The 20,636-nt window shown below is 36.5% G+C and overlaps 1 protein-coding gene across 14 annotated transcripts in view; it reads right to left on the bottom strand.

The window, feature by feature from the left end:
- Positions 1-20,636, bottom strand: part of LOC126416114 (microtubule-actin cross-linking factor 1) — a 1,003,027-nt gene that overhangs the window by 314,533 nt on the left and 667,858 nt on the right. For all 14 annotated transcript variants that reach the window (XM_050083628.1, XM_050083630.1, XM_050083635.1 and 11 more), the window contains exons 3-5: positions 16,636-16,725; positions 15,491-15,568; positions 7,612-7,704 (exon numbers count right to left, since the gene is read on the bottom strand). In XM_050083628.1, the coding sequence (XP_049939585.1) occupies positions 7,612-7,704; positions 15,491-15,568; positions 16,636-16,725 (261 nt within the window). The remainder of the gene's footprint in view (positions 1-7,611; positions 7,705-15,490; positions 15,569-16,635; positions 16,726-20,636) is intronic.

Below are 20,636 nucleotides of genomic sequence, written 5' to 3'. Positions count from 1 at the left end.
AGATTATTCTTATTTCTAGTGTTGATTCCATGAATTGAGCTATTGGTTTGAAAAAGTGATATATTTTTAATGACAAATTTCATTAAGGAATAAATATATTGGGAAGCTGTAGTTAGTATCCCTAGTTCCCTAAACAGGCTTCTGCAGGATGTTCTTGAGTTCACACCACATATAATTCTTACTGCACGTTTTTGTGCCCGGAAAACTTTAGCTTGGCTTGATGAATTACCCCAGAAAATAATCCCATATGACATTATGGAATGAAAGTAAGCATAGTATGCCAGCTTTTTCATTTTTATATCCCCTATGTCTGACAAAATTCGCATTGCAAACAGAGATTTGTTAAGACGCTTCAGCAGTTCTGTGGTGTGCTCCTCCCAGTTGAATTTATTATCAAGCTGTAATCCCAAGAATTTAACACCGTCCACTTCTTCTATCTTCTTGTCATCATATGTTAGACATATACTCTTGGGACACCCCTTACAAGTTCTGAACTGCATGTAGTGTGTTTTTTCAAAGTTTAGTGACAAAGAATTGGCTAGGAACCAGTGATTAATGTCTACAAATATTTTATTGGCTGATCTTTCTAAGACTACACTTGATTTGCTATTTATTGCAATGTTTGTATCATCAGCAAACAAAACAAACTTGGCATCTGGTAATGTTACTGATGAAAGGTCATTGATATACACAAGAAAAAGTAAGGGCCCCAAAATGGAACCTTGTGGGACCCCACATGTAATTAGTTCCCAGTTGGATGATGCCTGATAGCTTGATACATGTCTCTTTCCTAATAACACCCTTTGTTTCCTGCCAGAGATATAAGATTTGAACCATTTTGCAGCATTTCCTGTTACACTATAATATTCTAGTTTACTTAAAAGGATATTGTGATTTACACAGTCAAATGCCTTTGACAGATCACAAAATATACCAGTTGCCTGCAATTTTTTGTCTAATGAATTAAGTACATTTTCACTGTAAGTGTAGATAGCCTTCTCAATATCAGAACCTTTTAGAAATCCAAACTGTGACTTTGACAGTATGTTATTTGAGATAAGATGGTTATAAAGACGACTGTACATTACTTTCTCGAAAATTTTTGAGAATGCTGGCAACAGTGAAATTGGACGGAAATTTGATGCTATTTCTTTATCTCCCTTCTTAAACAGTGGCTTAACTTCAGCATATTTCAGCCATTCGGGAAATATTCCACTGATAAACGACTGGTTACACAGATAGCTTAATATGTTACTTAGCTCAGAATCACATTCTTTAATTAACTTTGTTGATATTTCATCATACCCACTAGATGTTTTTGATTTTAAAGATTTTATGATGGACATTATTTCTGTTGGGGTAGTGAGGGTCAAATTCATATTATGGAAGTTACTTGAAATGTCTGGTCTAAGGTAATCCATAGCAGCATCTACCGAACCTGACAACCCCATCTTTTCAGTAACAGTTATAAAATGTTTGTTAAAAAGTTCTGCAACACTATACACATCTGTCACCAATGCATCATTTACTCTTAATGCTATTTGTTCCTCTTCATGTCTGGTTCTACCGGTCTCCTCCTTCACTATATCCCATATTGTCTTTATTTTGTTATCTGATATGACTATCTTTTCCTTGTAATATATTTGCTTTGACATCCGTATTACAGTCTTTAATATTTTGCAGTATTTCTTATAATGTGCTATAGCATCAACATTGGAAATGTTTCGGATTGACAGATACAGTTTTCTTTTTGTTTTACAAGATACCCCTATTCCTCGAGTAATCCATGGCTTCTTTGTAGACTTTGCTCTAACCTTGGTAAGTTTTGGGGGAAAGCAGTGTTCAAATAAGGTAAGCACTTTATTAGCAAAAATGTTATATTTTTCATTCATGCCATGAGCACTGTAAACATCAGTCCAGTGAATGTCTCTGAGGAGTGTCCTAAAATAATCAATTTTTGGCTTACTGATTACCCTCTTGAGCTCAGATTTAACAGATTTTATATCTTGTTCAGTATTAACATTTAACAGAAGGAACTGCATGTCATGGTCTGAGAGGCCATTGACTATTGGTTTTGTAATATAATTTTGTTCATTTGACTTTTCTATAAAGATATTATCAATGGCTGTTTGTGAGCAAGTAGTTATCCTAGTGGGGAACTTTACTGTGGGAATTAAGTTGAATGATAGTGTTACTAACTCAAATAGGTTCTTATTGGGAGAGTCTTTAAGGAAATCTACATTGAAATCACCAGCAACCACTATTTCTTTGTTTTTGGTTGTTAAATGGGCCAGTACAGCTTCAAGGTGGTTTACAAACAGATTAAAGTTACCTGCAGGTGCTCGATATACACTTAATATTATGAAAGATTTTTTGTGAAATTCTAATTCTGTTGCACATGCTTCCATATGCTGTTCTAGGCAAAATTTATGAATGTCTATGTTCTTAAATTTATGACAGTTCCTGATGAATGTGGCAACTCCTCCTTTCTCCATTTCTGATCTACAATAGTGAGATGCTAACCTAAACCCTGTAACACTTAAAAGTTCTATACCAGTGGTCACATGATGTTCAGAGAGGCAGATTATGTCAGCTGGGTTTGAAGACTCTAATTCATCTATGCAGATAGTTAATTCATTAATTTTATTTCTCAGTCCTCGAATATTTTGATGCAATAAAGATAGCTGACATTTCACATTGACTGACTTAAAATTGGATGGAGTTAAAATATCTGCTGACAGTTGAAAATTCTTAACCAATGGCTGTTTATGTTGATGTAATAAGCTGGAATTATGTTTTTTGATTTCTTTCTCAAACTGAAGGTTTGTCTCAGTTCTAACCTCTCTTAAAATTTGTTTTCTTTCTGTCCTCCCTACCCTAAAAAAGGGTCTTTTCTGAATCCTATAACCACTGGTATTTTACCACTCATGACAGTGCCTCCCCCCTTTAACTTTCCTGCTATTTCCCCAGCCAATTTACCCTTCCCCTTCCTGTTGAGGTGAAGGCCATGCCTAGTATAATCCCACCTACTGACAGAATCAACATGAACCACACCAATGTGTGACCCCGCACCCGACATGAGCAGCCGTTCCAGCTCCAAATTAACTCTCTTGACAGAAGAGTTCAAATGAGGTCGGTCATGGCGCCCAAGAACAGATACAAACTCAACACTGGTATGCCTCGATGCTGATGCAATCTTCGCCAGGTCACACTCTATGCTGTACCCAGGATCTCTGTCAATACTGTTACCTGCCCCACCCACTATAACCACGGTGTCTTCCTTAGTGAAATCTTTGCAAAGTGATCCTAAATCCTCTGTCACCTGCTCCAGACCAGCACTAGGTTTAAAAAAATTGGTGACCTGGTATTCTGATCCTAGTTCATCCTGCAAGAGTTGGCCAACACCTCTTCCATGGGAACTACCTAACAACAACACTTTCTTTCTCTTTACTGATTTCCCTACATTCTTACTTTTCAATTTGCTGCTGAAAGTTTGTTGTGCCCTGTCTACACCTGTAACTGCTTGAGGCTCACCAGCTTCTAACTGAAGCAACAGGTCAAATCTATTTTCCACATTCACCATAAAGCTGTCAGACAAAGTTCTAGGCCTGTTCCTCCTGTTGCCTGTTGCCACTTCCCACCTCTCTTTACCCTTCTCCCTCCTTAACCTGTCAAGATCTCCCCTGGCCTTGTCTAACTCAGCCTGAAGGGCAGCAATTTTCCCCTCCTGTTCCAGTATCTTCCTATCTCTACTACAAATCCTACAAAACCACTGATGAGTCTCATTTACTTCCCCTATTCCCACGCCACTACAGTCACCCACATGGAAAAAACTACAGCACCCATCACACCAAAGCCCCGACCTAACAATTCTACGGCAAGTCAAGCACTTTTCACTCATGATAAACGTAATAATTTATTAAGAATAAGTCAGTTAAATTACAGATAAACACGAAAATATGGTTACACAAATTTGACCTATACGCAACTGTGTGTAAACAAAAACAAAAGTGCAAAGTTTCTGAAACAACAAACATACAGGAGCCAACATCACAACAATTTTAATAAAATAATTTTGGGTGTTAGACTTCATCATTATAAAAAACTAAAGCAACTAAATTCCCAACATATTGGCCAATTTTGAGCAATCCTCTTCAGGACTGTTAACCGCCTTGAAGACAACCACTGTAAAATCAGTCAAAACGTTGCCAACTTAGTTGCTTTAGTGATTCATAATGATGAGGCTTAATGCCTAAAATTATTTTGCTCAAAATGACACTGGCAGTGGAAGCCTATGAATGTATATCATAACATTTGCATGTTGGCAAAAACTAGTTGTTATCTTGTATTATATATTTAATCCCTTCACTCCACCTACACAGATTGTCAAAATATCTTTATTCTGTTCAATTCATTCCAAACTATGTGAACTGTCTAAAAAACTTCGTCTCCGACAATAGAAACAGTAGTACTGGGACATTTTTGAAAGACCTGGTACAGCTTATGCATAATACTACAGCTGCAAGGCATTCTACCCAGTAAATCATGCCACACTTATGTAAGGGGACAGTCATCCTCGACCATTAAGTAATGGTCTCTCAGATGAAACATGATCAGTCTCTGAGAGGTGCCATGTGAATCGTTGCAGCATGAGCAACATGTTATTAGATGATTGATGGATTAACACATGAATATTGTCCAAAACCCAATTATTTTAATTAATACGTTGGGAGGGGAGGGTGGAATTTGTTTCAGGATTTATCATTACATAAGTGGTTCGAACTACAGATGAAACAGTGGACAGAAGATAGATGTTCCTTAAAGTATTTATTATGATTCTGTCAAAAGTTGCAGTATTTCATTTTGATTTTGATTTGGTAAAAGGCATGTATAGAATGACGCATTATTTCTGCAAACATTTATATGGCATGTGTTGCCACTTTTATGTTTATCATTAAGATCAGGCACTGTTGGTGCAGCCTAAGAAGGCCAGGCTTGAAAATGAATATGTAAGGTTCAAAACTAGTCACCTAATATAAATACTGCAACTGTTGACAGAATTGTTAATAAATGCTTTAAGAAATGTAATAAAGTTGCTCGTTGTCTCTCAACAAAATGTTGAACCTGAATAAGAAAGTTGAGGTTCATCATAAAGAAGACATCAACGGGGAAGATCACGGTCCAGTGTTTCTGTATGCAGCTGGGGTTAACTGTTTTTCCCAAAGAAAGTACAACAACATAAGGAGATTAGAATATTGCTCTCCTAATCACAATGATAGACAAAATTTCCAAGCTTTGCACAAGGAAAAAGCAAATTTTTGCTTACGTAAGTGGCTTTACTCCAGTAAACATTAATAATTAGCATTCCTAACTGTTTGAACAGTAACTCTATTCTATAGACCTGACTCTCAAACTCGCTTAAATATAAATTCTTCCTTAATCATCAGTATGTTTCTTCAAACCAATGAGCAACTGCAGACCTTTTGCATAACTACTTACAAAACAATGTCACAGGGATATTGCTAGGAGAAATTATTGGTTTTCCTTAACATTCTTGAAGTTTTTAGTTTTAGGCTGCCATATCTCTCAAAGAATTCACTAGTCATATGACCATCTGTCGCTATGAGCCACTATGATACAATGTAACGCTGAGTGGCTGAAAAATGTCATTATTTATATATAAAGACAAGAGAACAAAGATGCACATTAGTTTTCCATAGCCTGAAGAACAACTAGGCCTGAAAAACTTTTGGAAACAGTGAAGGTAATAATCTGACACATAAATGTAAAGGGAATGATAACACCTTGCAATGGAGAGCTTTTCTTTGAGAAACGGCTGCATGCACTAAAATACCCACAGTTTTTCATGAACACTTGAGCTGTTGTGTTTGTGAATTGACACTTTTTCATAACCTGAATATAAATGTGTGCAGGTGGGATCTGACAAAGTAGACAAAAAACTGAAACATGTACCCAGCACTTCAAGAAACCCGAAAAATATAGTTCATGAGAGAGCAAGTCCTAAAAGCATACTGATCAGCACTCAATACAATTGACTGAAACCAGATGTATTCTTGTACTTTTAAAATGAATTAAATGTATATCTCAAAGTAATGCAAGCAAGCAAATATTTAAACTGCCACCAAGGCAGGGATATAATAGCAGTATGTAATTAACAAGTTGTCGGTGCACAATTTTAAGTACGCATTTTTTTCTTTTTAATGTTTTGCTATTTACATCAAAGCTGTATTCTTTACATTATTTTCAAAACTGCAATAATGATTTTAGAAAGATTGGGCAGTCTGTTTGCTGCAGTCAACTGGTACCTCTTACAATTACTTTGGATAGTTCTTTGCGTGGCCAGAGACAGAAGCTGTTCTATGCAAGCATAGTCTTCATTTACATATGCTTCTGACAGTTGTGAGTTTCTTGGGCTCTTACCTTCCGTCCCTGATGAGGTGGCATTATTTGGCCGCAATTAAGCAAAAGACAAAAATATGTAAGCGAAGACTGAATTTTATACAGGGAGTATATTCAACTACATCATTATACTGAGGTAAAATAAAAGTTGGTAATATTCAAAGCTTCTGTAATATGCATAACTGCTTTGAAACCTGGTAGAAGGAGCCAAAGAATTGGTCAAATGCTATTGCAACCACACGAAGAACTGTCCATGTGCAGCAGGAATTGTCACACACACTCTCATAATGCTATTTCAGAGGAGTTCACGCCAGACAATCAGTGCATTTTTACAGGGTAGTATCTACCCAGTTTCTAAATGGTGTGTGCAAGGCATGCTCTATGCATAAGCAAGTGCCAAGCTGATTTATTATGAAAATATTTATAAAAAACTTAAAAGAAATAATTTGAAGACAACAAAAATTCAGTAATGAATTTAGGAATGCATTTTAGCTAACATCTGCATGTAGGAAAATCGTGCTCAAAAATAACAACATGCAGTGACATGAATGTTGAACCTCCATCATCAATAATGACAGTCAATTTGGAAAAATCACATTTCAATAACAGAAGTTTATTTATAACTTAAGTTTACAGAATTTTATAAGCTTCAGAAGCAGTTATTTTAATGGAGCAGTTCATTTAAATGGATAACTTGAAAACATGTACAATACTTTATGAAAATGTAATCTTTCTTAATCAGAAGAGAGAGTGGTTGCTAAAGTTTGTGGGAACCACTGAACAGCACTGAATACGAGTGCAAGTCTGGCTGAGAGAATTAATTGTGAATGCTTTCATTATGGGCTCTTGCTAATGAACACTGGTGACAAGATATTTTTTTTTTTTAAAAAAAATTGTGTCTTCTACTCTGTACCCTATGAGGAAGATAAAATCTTTTCTATGAGCTTCAGGAATCATCAACAAATTGTTCTATTCTATTAAATTCAGACAGAAAGAAAAATTATGAATACCTGCAGATGACAGTAAATGCTACTGAATGGTATTTCTGTGCTGAAAAATTGTGTATTGCAGAAATGACAGTCGTAATAGTACCTATTTCTCTTACTTACACCATTCAAGTGAAATTATTAATTAAAAACTTCTCCTACACAAGAGAGAGATGCAAAATTGGTATGTGATGCCATTACATACCTGGAAGTGCAGAATGATTGTCCATATGAGGCCCAGGATAAGTTTGGGGTTTCCATCCACAATATCGTCTGCACGTATATTTACAAGTTTAATCTGAAAATATAAAATAGTCCCTCTAAATGTGACATTCGCACAATCAAGTCACAGTTCATATAATTACATATTTTTATTGCAAGCTGAATTATGAGATCATATAAGATAGCATAATATGGTAACATCTACTGAGTCAACTAAACCACAGAAAAATCACAGTATGATGAATTCATAATAGAATTAAGTACTTTATGAAAGGTATGGTTCTACGGTCTCCTTACACTAGACCTACAATTGCTCAATATGTACAACATTGCTCTGTGTGATGTGTATGTAAATCAGACCTAAAATTATTCAAGAACTTAACTATTAATTACCCATAACCCACATTATAGGAAGTCTACTTTAGAGAAATTATATATTACCTATTGACAAACAAATCATAATTTGATATCAATCTACCACAAATTTTAACTCAAAACAAATACATGAAACTGACTATATGCTCTCATTGCTACCCATATTAAAACAAGTTTATGTGAAAACTCAGAAGTAGTTTCTGTGAAATCTCTGACTGGAGAATAGTGCATTTATACAAAACAGCATTAATCACTTAGGCATTGGTTTTGTTTTCTAATGTAACTGCTATACTCTGAGGCTAACTGATTACAATGCATATCCCAAAACTAATTGTTTCATATTCTGTTGTACACTGAGGTGGCAAAAGTCATTGGACAGCAATCTGCACACATACAGATGACAGTAGTATCGCATACACAAGGTATAAAAGGGCAGTGCACTGGCAGAGCTGTCGTTTGTACTCAGCTGATTCATGTGGAAATGTATCTGAGTTGATTATGGCCACACAATGGGAATGAACAGATTCTGAAATTGGTATGGTACTTATAGCTACACACATGGGACATTCCATTTTGGAAATCCTTCAGGAATTCAATACCAGTGTCAAGAGTGTGCCGAGAACACCAAATTTCAGGCATTACCTCTCACCATGGTCAACACAGTGACCAATAGTCTTCACTTAACAACCACAAAGTGGGACATATGATGAATGTATCCGTTAGCACAGTATGGCTAAATATGGCATTAATGAGCTATTGCAGCAGATGACCACTGTGACTGACTTTGCTAACAGCACGATATCGCGTGCAATGCCTCTCCTGGCTTGTGACCATATTGGTTGGGCCCCATATGACTGGAAAGCTGTGGCCTGGTGAGACAAGTCTCGATTTTAGTTGGTAAGAGCTGGTGGTAGGGTTCGATTGTGGTGCAGACCCCAAGAAGCCATGAATCCAAGTTGGCAACAAGGCAATGTGGAAGCTGGTTGTGGCTCCATGATGGTGTAGGCTGTGTTTACATGTAATGCACTGAGTCCTCTGATCCAACTGAACTGATCAATCACTCAAAATTGTATGTTTGGTTCCTTGGAGACCATTTGAAGCCATTCATTTTTATGGGTGACAATGCACCATTGCACCATGTCACCAGGCCACAACTGTTCACGACTGATTTGAAGAACATTCTGAACAATTCGAGGGATCATTTGGCGACCCAGATTGTCTGACAGGAACCCAATGGAAAATTTGTGGGACATAATCGAGTGGTCAGTTCATGCACAAAATCCCGCACTGGAAACATTTTCGCAGAAACTGATGGCTGTAGAGGTAGCATAGCTTAATATTTCTGCAGGGAACTTCCAACAACTTGAGTCCATGGCATGTCGAGTTGCCACACTACGCCGAGCAGGTGGCGGTCCAACACATTATTGGGAGGTAACCCATAACTTTTGTCACCACAATGAATCTACTGTGTGTTTGCATGCTGGCACAATGGTAAGATGCTGTGTGCCACTGCAGCACAGTACATAACACTATAAAATAGGACTATTAGTGAAATATTGAATTTTGTTCTTTTTCAAGAATGTATCCAACAAAAAATTAAGAAAATTCACAATTCGTTTCACTATTGTTACATTACCCTCTAAATATGAGAAATGCAATTTTTATTACTGAAATAAATTTTTAAAAACCTTACAGTAAACACAGGAAAAGCCAGGGACTTTGTATTTTATCAAGTAACTGAAACTGCCTAAGAAGTTACATTGAGATTTTTGGAGTATAGATTGTCTTTGCCAAGAACAAGCCATAAGTGAGAAGTGATTTAGTTGTAGGTGACTAAAGGGAAAAAGTATGAGTGGATCTGACACAGTGAATGTGTGCCCAATGATTCTTTTGGTTGTTACAAGGTCCACATAACATAGGTTACTTACAATGATGCTTCAGTGGAATAAAAAGAAAAGTACTGTTTGGCCACAGCAGGTGTAAGAAATATTTGTATCAGAGGATGAGATCTTAAATTTGGAATTTTTTTAGCATTGTAAAAGGCTTCCCAAGTGTTTTGAGTGATTTAGACAAGATAATTTTTTAATAATAATTTCATAGTCATTATTTCATAGAACAGGATCGATGTACTACTGCCATACATGCCAATCATCAATGTTAAATTTTATAATGGCTGAGGATTATAACTTGGCCAGAAAGTAAAACTCTTCATGTTCAAAAGTACACATTGTTCCTAATTAATTAATGTCATGAATTTAAGTTTGAGCAACAACAGTAACTACAAACTTTTGAAGTTAATAGTTAAAAGAATTGTTGAAACCACTGAATTTGGAAAATAAAGCACATTTAAGTTCTTACTGAACTATATTAATTAAATTCTCTGTAATTTTGAGAATTTTAGCATCAAAGTCCTGCAGCTCAACATATCATCTGTATGGTGAGCAGCAATCTATCCTGTTCATAATGTAGTTTACACTCCAATCTGGACTTTCCACTGTTTGAAGACTTGGTTGTCATATTCCAGAGTTTTACAGTTCTTTAAAATGATTAGCATTTAAATATAGTCATAAGGAGAGAATTTTTAACTATTTGGAAAGTCTATTTATCAAAATTCTTAGCACTAAAGATGATACTGAGGTTACACTATGTCATTATCGCATTGTGTTGTGATCCATTCTGTTTTCATTTTATTTCTTATTACTTTAAACATATCTAAATTTAGAGTATGAACTCTGATTTAACTTTTTTTTGTTTCTGAATATCAGAATTTACTCTCACCCAAGTAATAACTGATGTCAGGGTTTCAGAAATAAATTGTTTGCTTCAGGAATGGTGATCAAATTACTTAATTACACAATTGAGATTCCTCTAAAATTCAAATTTTAATAATGATAAATCTGTTGAATCAAACTTAATTTATCTTCCTAACTATATTTCTTTACACTTGGTCTTTATTAACACAGTGCACTCAATTCTTGTACTGATGATGGTTTTACCATTTTCAGTGTCATTTCAGTCAATTTGCTTCAGAATCGGTGCCTTCCCAACAAATTAGGAACACACAGACATCACAGATTGCAACATGTATTAGATGAGGTGGGAAGGTTAAACTGAACTCACTTTTGGGCAGATGATGGTTCAAATTTTCGTTTGGCTGATAAAGGTAAAGCTGAGATGTTCCTTTTAAAAGGCCACAGCCCATTTCTTTCCCCATCGTTCCCTAAACAAAGTTTGTGTTCCCTCTAGAAAGCCTTTGTAATTAGTCAGATGTTAAACCATAATGTTATTTCCTTCTTAATGTGTAGCAGAATGTCAAATACATAATGCGTCAGAAATGACGAAAATAAACAAGGGACTTTTTTTGTTTAACATACGTTTCTGCTATAAAAACATAATTTAACTACACATGTAAGACAGTAACCCATTTTCATTGAAGTCATTAATGCTTCCATTCATTGTACATTAAAAATTTTTGATAACTTTAGGATTTATGGTTACTAGGGTATCAGCAGTGCATCAATTTGTAGGGAGAGTTTGAGTTAGAAATCAATTCAATAGTTTCAATCACAATCATCAATATTTGGGGATGGTAGTTCAACCAGTCTATGTCAGGCACACTGGGCTAAAATGATTGGTTTGTTTCCCTGAGAAACTTTCTGTGACACTATGGAAGCTATATAATTTCAAATTTTTGCAGAAACATGGCTCATTGACACAGTTCTACAGACAACAAGCATGTTTCCTCATATTTCAGATAGTGTCGTTACGGGTAGTAAAGTAGAAGACTGTAAGAGAAATACATATAATCACTAGTTCTCCAAGGAGGAAGTCTCACAAGTTCATTTCATTTAAAATGAATGGGAACTGCTTTTCCAGTGGTCACCTGCTCTACTTAGGATTTATTACCTTCCCATTATTATTTAAAATGCCAGTGATAAGAGAAATGTACTGATATATCGTTAAAGAATATAAACTTTGAATTTTTACTGATCATTATTGAAAACTGTATAAGCACCCAATTTCTCACCCATACACACATTTTTATTTGCTGAGAAGCACTAGCACCAAACAGTATGACGCCTGTTCTTCACAAGGTTCTTTAATAAGTGATCAATGTAATAAACTTCATTAAAAATTGGCCACATACACTGAGATGTTTTCATCCATAAGAAACTAATACTGATGAAGAAATTGTCAGATGATAAACATATGGTCTTCTTTCCCCCCCTCTTCATGCAGTTGTAGAAGACAGTGATCTTCCTTTGCGTGAGGAACCGAAATCCGTGTTTCTGGATCAGTTAAGTGAACTCAGTGATTACTGTCTGAAGTACTTCCCAGAAGAAGCTGATTCACACCAAAGGTTCAGATATTTCATCAGTCCAAAACTTCCTTCAACACAAATTATTGAAGACAAAGAGTAAGTTATCTATATTTCTTTAGACTCCACACTGAAATCTTCAATCGTTTTTTCACTGCTAAAGTTTTGGAATCTTGGTGAAGCAGAAGCATACACAACTAGGTAAAAATATCCTACAAGTTTTATACGTTTTGCGACATTCCACTTACCTAGGGTAGGTTTTTCAGCATTGGCAATCAACAACATGAAATTCAAATGATGAATGAACGTCGAGAAAGAGACTTTAGTTGCAATTTCCAACCTTGTGTCAAGATTTAGAATGAAGAAGAAGAAGAAGAAGAAGAAGAAGAAGAAGAAGAAGAAGAAAGATCATCCTTCCCACTGATATCGATGTAAGAAAATGATGTAATAATACTAAAAGTTGATTGAACAAGGAAAATCCCGGATGGAATGTAACATTATGAAAAGGAAAATTGTCACTCACCATATAGCGGAGATGCTGAGTCACGGATAGGCACAACAAAAAGACTGTCACAAATAAAGCTTTTGGCCTTAACTCTCCTTTTCATAAGGAAAGTTGATTCAAATACATTAAAAGTTAATAAAGAAATTTACTCTTATCCCGCCCCCCTCAAGTCTGACGTCATGTGCGAAAGGAGCCATGTTTATGTTCAGGGCAACGGAGCCATTGACCCAAAAAATTTGAGAACCACTGCTACATAGCATAATTTTGACTTACAACACCAATAAACATGGAGGCAATCATGTAGCGTAAAATTGTGACAGACACAAATTATTAAAAATAATTAACACTTTAAGAAGATCAGTGAAATCTCAGGTAGTGTGTCAGGCACAGTCTGACATTGATGGGATAAAGTGCATTACTGTGAGCAAGTAGTAAATTAATAATATACTTCAGAATCACATTTGCATCTCTCAAAGGGATGTTTAGCTTATAACTCTGTTAACTGTTCTTTTATAGTTTTAATTTGTACTATCATATCAAAATTTCATACACTTTTAACATTATGACTATCCTCTGTTGTGCAAGGGCTATTCCTATATGCACAAATTGTTTATTTGTTTCATTCTCCACCACACATTAATATGCAATTGCAGAAATGGTTTTGCAGAAGGCCAGAAGAGGCTGCTCAACAAACGCTTCTACCAGTGCTCTTAAACAAATACACCTGTTCAATGAGTAACTTCTCAATTGCATAGCTCTTCCCACACCTCACTTCCATTCAAAGTATCTCCTTAGCTGAGGTCACAAATGCCTGACTGTGAATTTGGACTCTGAAGTAGTCACTTTGAATTTTGCTACTGAAAAAAATGTCCATTTCCACTATTTCTGCAAATGGATATGTGAAAGCATAAAATTTCTGGTTATCAGACTTTGAAGAGAGAGTTTGATTTAACCCAGTGTATTGGCACAGTGTCCCACAGAGTGAGGAAATCTGATCTGTTGTAATGGTACATTCCATAGTAAGACACATTGAAGTCTTTGGCTCCCTTTGTGCTACTTAAGAAATAGGCTGTGTCTGCACTAGGTTTCACCTGCCACCAGCACTACCATCACCACTTACACAAAATCAGAATACCACTTGGATGTTTTCACATATGAGATATCAAAGACATCAATAGCAAACAGATTCAGCTAAGAAATCTGACACACAATCTATCCATAGAGCATCAGCTAGAAAGGATTTTGCCAGGCCACTAGTTACAAGAGTAAATAAAAAATTATCTTCAAAAACTCCTTTATGGTACAGATATTAACAAGAAGAAACAAATTAAAATTTAGCTTAGCTAATTAACTGCTCTTTTCGTATATGCCCTAATATTAAGTCTAGTGCCAAGATTCAGAACAACTTCAGGTTTCCTTTCTTCCTCTCTGCACTTTTACTCCACTCTTCTTTTACTTGTCAATGAAAGAGATTTTCACTTTATCAGTCACTGCATATTTACTTGTCAAGAATAGGGTCTTCCAAACTGCCTTCACTATTTATTTTGAACTCAATGGCTCACTACATTCACAATGCCGATGCAACTGCCATCACAAATCCTATAAGCATCAAGAATTTCTACTTAACAACAAATGAGAGAACTAATGACTTCAACAAAGTTGGGTACTGACTCGGATGCAAAGTATAAATCAACATGTTACACATAAAGTCGCTCTTGAGTATTTTCTTCCATTTCTGAGGACATTATGTTTAAACACTGCGAAGTCCAGTATGGAATAACAACAGTTTTATGGAAAGGATAGACTGCTACTCAAACTATCATAACAAGTCACAAAATGACACTATGAGAAAGACTGCTAAAATATTTACTTGCAAGTATTCAGACAAAGACTTTCTTCAGAATTTGCCCAAACGTTTAGGAGTAAATATTTTAGCAGTCTTGAAATTGTGCCTCTCTGCAATTCAGTGACTCCTGTATGTGGAGAGTAGCTATCTATCCTTTCCACAACATTACTTTTTTGTGATATTCTTCTATGTATTAGAAAGTACAGTAGGAAGGAATGAAGATTAAAGATTAATACCCCATCATCAAGTATGAGGTCTCTAAAAAGCGAGCACAAGCTCGACTTGGGGAAGTATAGTGAAGGAAATTGGATGCGACCTCTTAAAGGGAATATCCCAGCTTTCACATTAAAGAAATTTAGGGAAAGCCTAAACCTGAATGGCTGGTTGGACATTTAAAGCACTCTCGTACTAAAAATGGTTGTTTACACTGAGCTACATCACAAAGATACACTGTATACAATTAAATGTAATTAGTTTTAGTAAATCAGCTGACTCCAGAGTATGACAACTACATTGGAAAATGAAAGTAGCACTTGAACTGATTGATAATGTTTTGTATACATTTACTATCTATTGTTTGCAGTCTGTAAATCTTATTCTAGTCAGTGCTGATTATCAAAGTGCTTTACTTTCACTAGGAAGGTAATGTTACAATGATTTTGTCAACACAGCTACTTTATATAAAATAAGACAGTGCCAGTAAGAAATTAACATTTATTTGGATACAAAAAAGTTCAGAATTAGCTTACTTCTTAAGACTGGGGTTTCTAGTGATAATACACCTGCTTGACAGCAAGAAATAATTCATTCATACTAACCTTTCTATATCGTAAGAAGTCAAGTGCGATCTGAACATTTTGCAGCATATGGAAACGCATGCGGCCACGTTCTCTTGGCTGTGAAAACATAAAAGCATAAAAAATATTCAGTTAGTACTGGGTTAAAAAATATGGCAGACACACACACACACACACACACACACACACACACACACACACACACACACTATTTGAATAACAAAAAAGGTACATTTGTTATACAAGTGTTGACAATTGTCAATTGTTTTGTAATGTCATTTACTAGATCACCCCAAAACAAAAATACACATGTTTAGTTATATTGCTGAAATAAAAATAGAAAAACTTATTACGTACAATATTAAAGAAACTAATGTTTCTGTCAACTTTGGAAAATGTAAAATGGTGGACAGATGAACTATGAAAGAAATAAACATGGAAACATGTATGGCTTATGGATTTAGTAAGAGACCAAAAAGGAAATTCATAGTGTCACCGGAATGTGAGCGGGCAATCACAAGTACATCTTGGTGAAGTAAGGAAGTAGTAATTAAAGCAAACCCAGAATGTGTGTGTGTGTGTGTGTGTGTGTGTGTGTGTGTGTGTGTGTGTGGGGGCGCGCGCGCGCCTGTGGGCGCGTACACAAAATAATGATGATAACAATGGTCATATGAATAATGGATTTAAACAGAAAGATCCACAAAATCTCCCATTCAAGCTGAACTGGTATTACATTCATTATCAAATGAAAAATATTATTCACATAGAAGGAGAACATTGAAATGTAAAATTTTATGAGAATACTAGGTTTATATAATGGTAAAAAGATAATTATAGCACTAATGGAAATTTATAGACAGAGCAATACATAAAATAAGGGAATGGTAACCCTCACCTACAGCGGATCGATGCGCGTGGCACAGGAACACACAGCAGAAAACGGTGTTCTCACTAGCTTTCAACACAAAACGGCATTTAAGTACCAAAGCTAGTGTAAAAGCTGTTTTCTGTTGTGTGTTTCTGTGCTCCATACATAGAACAGCTAAAAAGATAATTACCTTCAAATAATTGCAAGTTTAGTTTCAGTTTGAATGAAGTGTTATTTTTACCTATGATCCTTTTCTTTGAAGTAAACAGAAGCTGTGAATGTGACCATATTTACTCACCAAATGCTCCCCAGAAAGGACTTCCAGCAGGGAGATAAGATTGTGGCCATCACGGAGATCTTCGAATAGGTCACCAACGTGACGACTCGCCTGAAAACGCAAACAAATATTCAGTATATTTGTGAGATTCAATATCTAATTGAATAACTACAATCGCATGCTAATGCAAGTGAGTATAAACAAACTTCTCATGTGCTAGTCTACATCTAATGGTCACACAATTCAAAAGTTTTCTGTAAGTATGTGAGCAAAATTACTTGCAAGTTAGAAGAAAAATAATAACTAAACAACAGTGCACACTAAACAACATGCACTAAATGAACAATAAACACACATGATCAGAAACTAAATGCATACAGGATGACAGAAGTGAAACACACAGAAACTGACCTCTTATGGTAAATGAATAGATCATAAAGGTAATGCATATTGTTTGAAGAGTAGGAACTGTAAGAAGTTGCAGGATCACAGATTTTGATATAAACTTTTGAAGTAAATGAGGAAGCAGATTGCAATGGTTCTCGGAGACAATCTTGGAGTAGACATGGTTCTTTATGACACGAGAAGGAAGGAGTAAGCAATTAAATCTACACCTACATCTTTACCCAACAAGCCACCCTAATGGATGTGATGAAGGATAATTATAATACACCCCCCCCCCTTTATCCTGTTCCATTCACTAGTGGCACAAGGGCAGAATGACAAGAAAAAACGAGAAAGCAATTAAATCTAGACATATATCTTTACCCCACAAACCACCCTACATGGTGTGATGAGGGATAATTATAATATCCCCCCCCCTCCTTTATCTTGTTCCATTTGCTAATGGCACAAGGACAGAATGATTGTCAGTAAGGTCTGCGAGACGTACTTGTATGTGGGAGGAAGTTATATAATGCCTGACTCTTCTTGGAACATCCTCTCTCGAAATTTAAACAGTAATCCTATCCATAATGTATGCCTGTCTTGTACAGTCTTCCACTGGAAGTCTGTCAAACCATTTCCATAACACTTATGCACTGAATATATAATCCTATGACAAACCAGTCACTCTTCGTTGTATTTTCTCTTTCTCTTATAAATTCTGCTTGGTAAGGTTCCCACAGTGATGAACAGTACTTAAGAATTGGCTGAATGAGTGTGCTGTAAGTCACTTTTTTCATGGATGAATTACATTTTCTGCTTTTCCTACAGATTCTTTTATGTGGGCATTACACTTTAGGTCACTCCCAGTGGTTATTCCTAGGTATTTTATGGTGTTTACTATTTCCAGTGATCTGTCACTAATGGTGTAATCTAACAGCAGTGGGCCTCTGAAGTCCAATACATTACACTGGTTTACATTCACAATCGACTGCCGATCCCTGCATCAATCGCTGATCTTCTGCAGGTCTTTACTCAATAAGTGACGTAAAATCAAAAGAGACTAAGTGGAGAGAGAGCTGGACCTAGTTTTGGTGTCATTTCTAAGGACAAGTAGGAACATGGAAAGTCTGAGGGAAAAAAACTATATCTTTTTGTATGTGAACTATGGATTTTCCTCATGAGTGGTGTGTAACTCTCTTCAAGAAACTTAACAATGAGCCAACGAATTAATTTTTTCATAGTAATTTAGAGCTTTGTTATGATGTTATCAGTCCACTGGCTGAAGATGAGCATATTTTATCATCTGTCTCTTACTGTAACGAGTGCCCTAAGAGCGTTATTTTTTCAGTAACGAACATTGGCAAATAAATCACTAAGTAACCAGAAATAAGTCATAGACTAAAATGCTGTACTGTGTCCAAATTAAGAAAGATGTGGTATGTAATGTAGTGTCTCAATTAATTGAAAATTAATAAGATGGAGGAAGAGAAGAAACCAAACTGTCGTGTGTCTCAAGTGCCACATTTAATGATTGTCTTCATATTTACACGATATGTCACCGTTTGTCGATAGTTCAGCAATACAATTTTACCACCAGAGTTTAACTTTTAGTTATTACTATCGCGACAAACACATTCGAGTTACTTAATTATTTGGATATATGACTGTATGGGACACAATGGTAGTCTGTAATTTAACTCCCCGTTGCTCTGCACTTGCTGATCTCCAAGAAGGTGAAAAGCATTTGTGTTCCAATGAAATAAAATAATTTTATGGGTACCGGCCATCTGTCATCAACTATATTAACACTGTTAGGGATAGCTATTAGGAACTTTCACATAGCATTATTTCCGTATTAGTCCTTTTGTGTTCAAGAAATTCTTAAATATACTTAAGCATTCAATATCTTGCGATAATGTCAGTACCGATATTTTTTTATCTGACATTGTCGAGGTACCTACGGAATTTCAAGCATACCAATATCAGTGTGGTATTTGAACAGCCGTAACTTTTGGGAGATTCGCTAACAGGGAACGTGGGCGGCGTCGTGCGAACGCCCAGGCCAGAAGGGGGCCTGGGACAGGGAGCTCGAGGCAACTGGGACAGTGGCGCCCGCGACGAGCTGTCACCTCGCCTCACAGAGCGCGCTGCCGTTGCGCAACCCGGCGCTCAGACAGCACCGTCACCGGCCGCAATTACTACACCTGTCCGTCTGCTGCGCCGCGCCGGAAATTGCGCCCAGGAGGGCGACTCTCCCATTTGCGATAATAAAGTACCGGGAAACGTTCCAGTAGCAGACACCTTCACTTGCAGCCCATCCCGCCTCCACGGCACAGCTTCTAGTAACGGGGCAGGCGATCTCACTTCCCGCAACGCATCCTAACCAGGTTTCTTCTCTCTCTTCTCTGACGTACGCTTTAGTCCCCCGTCTGATATTAACTGGCCTCCTTTTCCACGTTAATTCGGAAGTTCGGATCACCGAATTTCAGCTGACGTAGCTCGCATGACATTGAAAAGACGCCAAGAGCAAAATTTAGAAGCCTTCCAAAGAGCGTGCTTCGAGGTAAACACCTTGTGTGGACTGGAAAGATATAATAAAATACCAGGAGCTATTAAAAGTCAGAAAGAAGAAAGGCTGTAACTAATGATCGTCAACAGTATATGCACTAACGGTGTACTACAGCGTGTTTCCCGAGTTGTTTCCATTGCATAAAATAGAAAGATCGACTCCGGTAACACCGCCAAGTACTCCATCAATCAACCGCGACGATAAAACCCCACAGATCACAAAGAGTATACGCATTCGATAACGAAGATAGCACAAAGCATTAAGGTGCTGTGCATGGGCCAAGATGAAAGGACAGAAAAAATATCAATTGGTAGCCGCAATAATGATAAATTCGTCATGCTACACGACTAAAAGGATGTCAGATTTAAGGAAACAATGGCGAATGCTGAACCTGTAGTGAAGAACCGAATCCTACGATACAAACCGTGTTATCTCACACACACTTGACAAGAAAGGAAGTTGGGTGTAGGGCACATATTTATTTGAGATCTACATAAAGCAGTGGAGCTGAAACCTGAAATGGAACCCATATTGATAAAGTGGTAGATGTGATATAGGTTGATTTTGCTTTTTACTGTTCAAGTTACAAGTTGTCTTTGTTATTATTGAAGCGATGTTAATAATAATCCGGAATAAACATTTATTTCTTTTCGACAGATAGCGCTTGAACGAAGTAAACTGTAATGAAAATACAGTTTATAAGATAATTAAACAGAACCGTAGCTCCAAATGTTTATTTTATTCTCTACCAGACACTAAATATCGAGCGTGACGGAACGGGAACGAAATAAGCATGCCTAGATTTAAAAAAATGCAAAACAAGCATATGTTTATGTGTTTTCAGCGAATGGTGGTTACTTAATACTGTTGTTATAGGAATGCAACCTGGCGGGTTACTTTTGCACCCATTAAAACGATAATTACTACTGAAATTCTATACATTGAAACTGCGAGTCTTAATCTGTAATTGGAGTCTCACTACTTGCTCCGAAACTTTCTTATAAAGGGAAAGTGCAGGGTTTGTTCTTATGGTAGCTCCTTCCACAATCAATTCTTGGAACAATAC

Source organism: Schistocerca serialis, chromosome 8 (assembly GCF_023864345.2).
Source record: "Schistocerca serialis cubense isolate TAMUIC-IGC-003099 chromosome 8, iqSchSeri2.2, whole genome shotgun sequence".
NCBI lineage: Eukaryota > Metazoa > Arthropoda > Insecta > Orthoptera > Acrididae > Schistocerca > Schistocerca serialis.
Note: the sequence above shows the minus strand (reverse complement) of the source record. Positions and strands in the feature narration are given on the sequence as shown.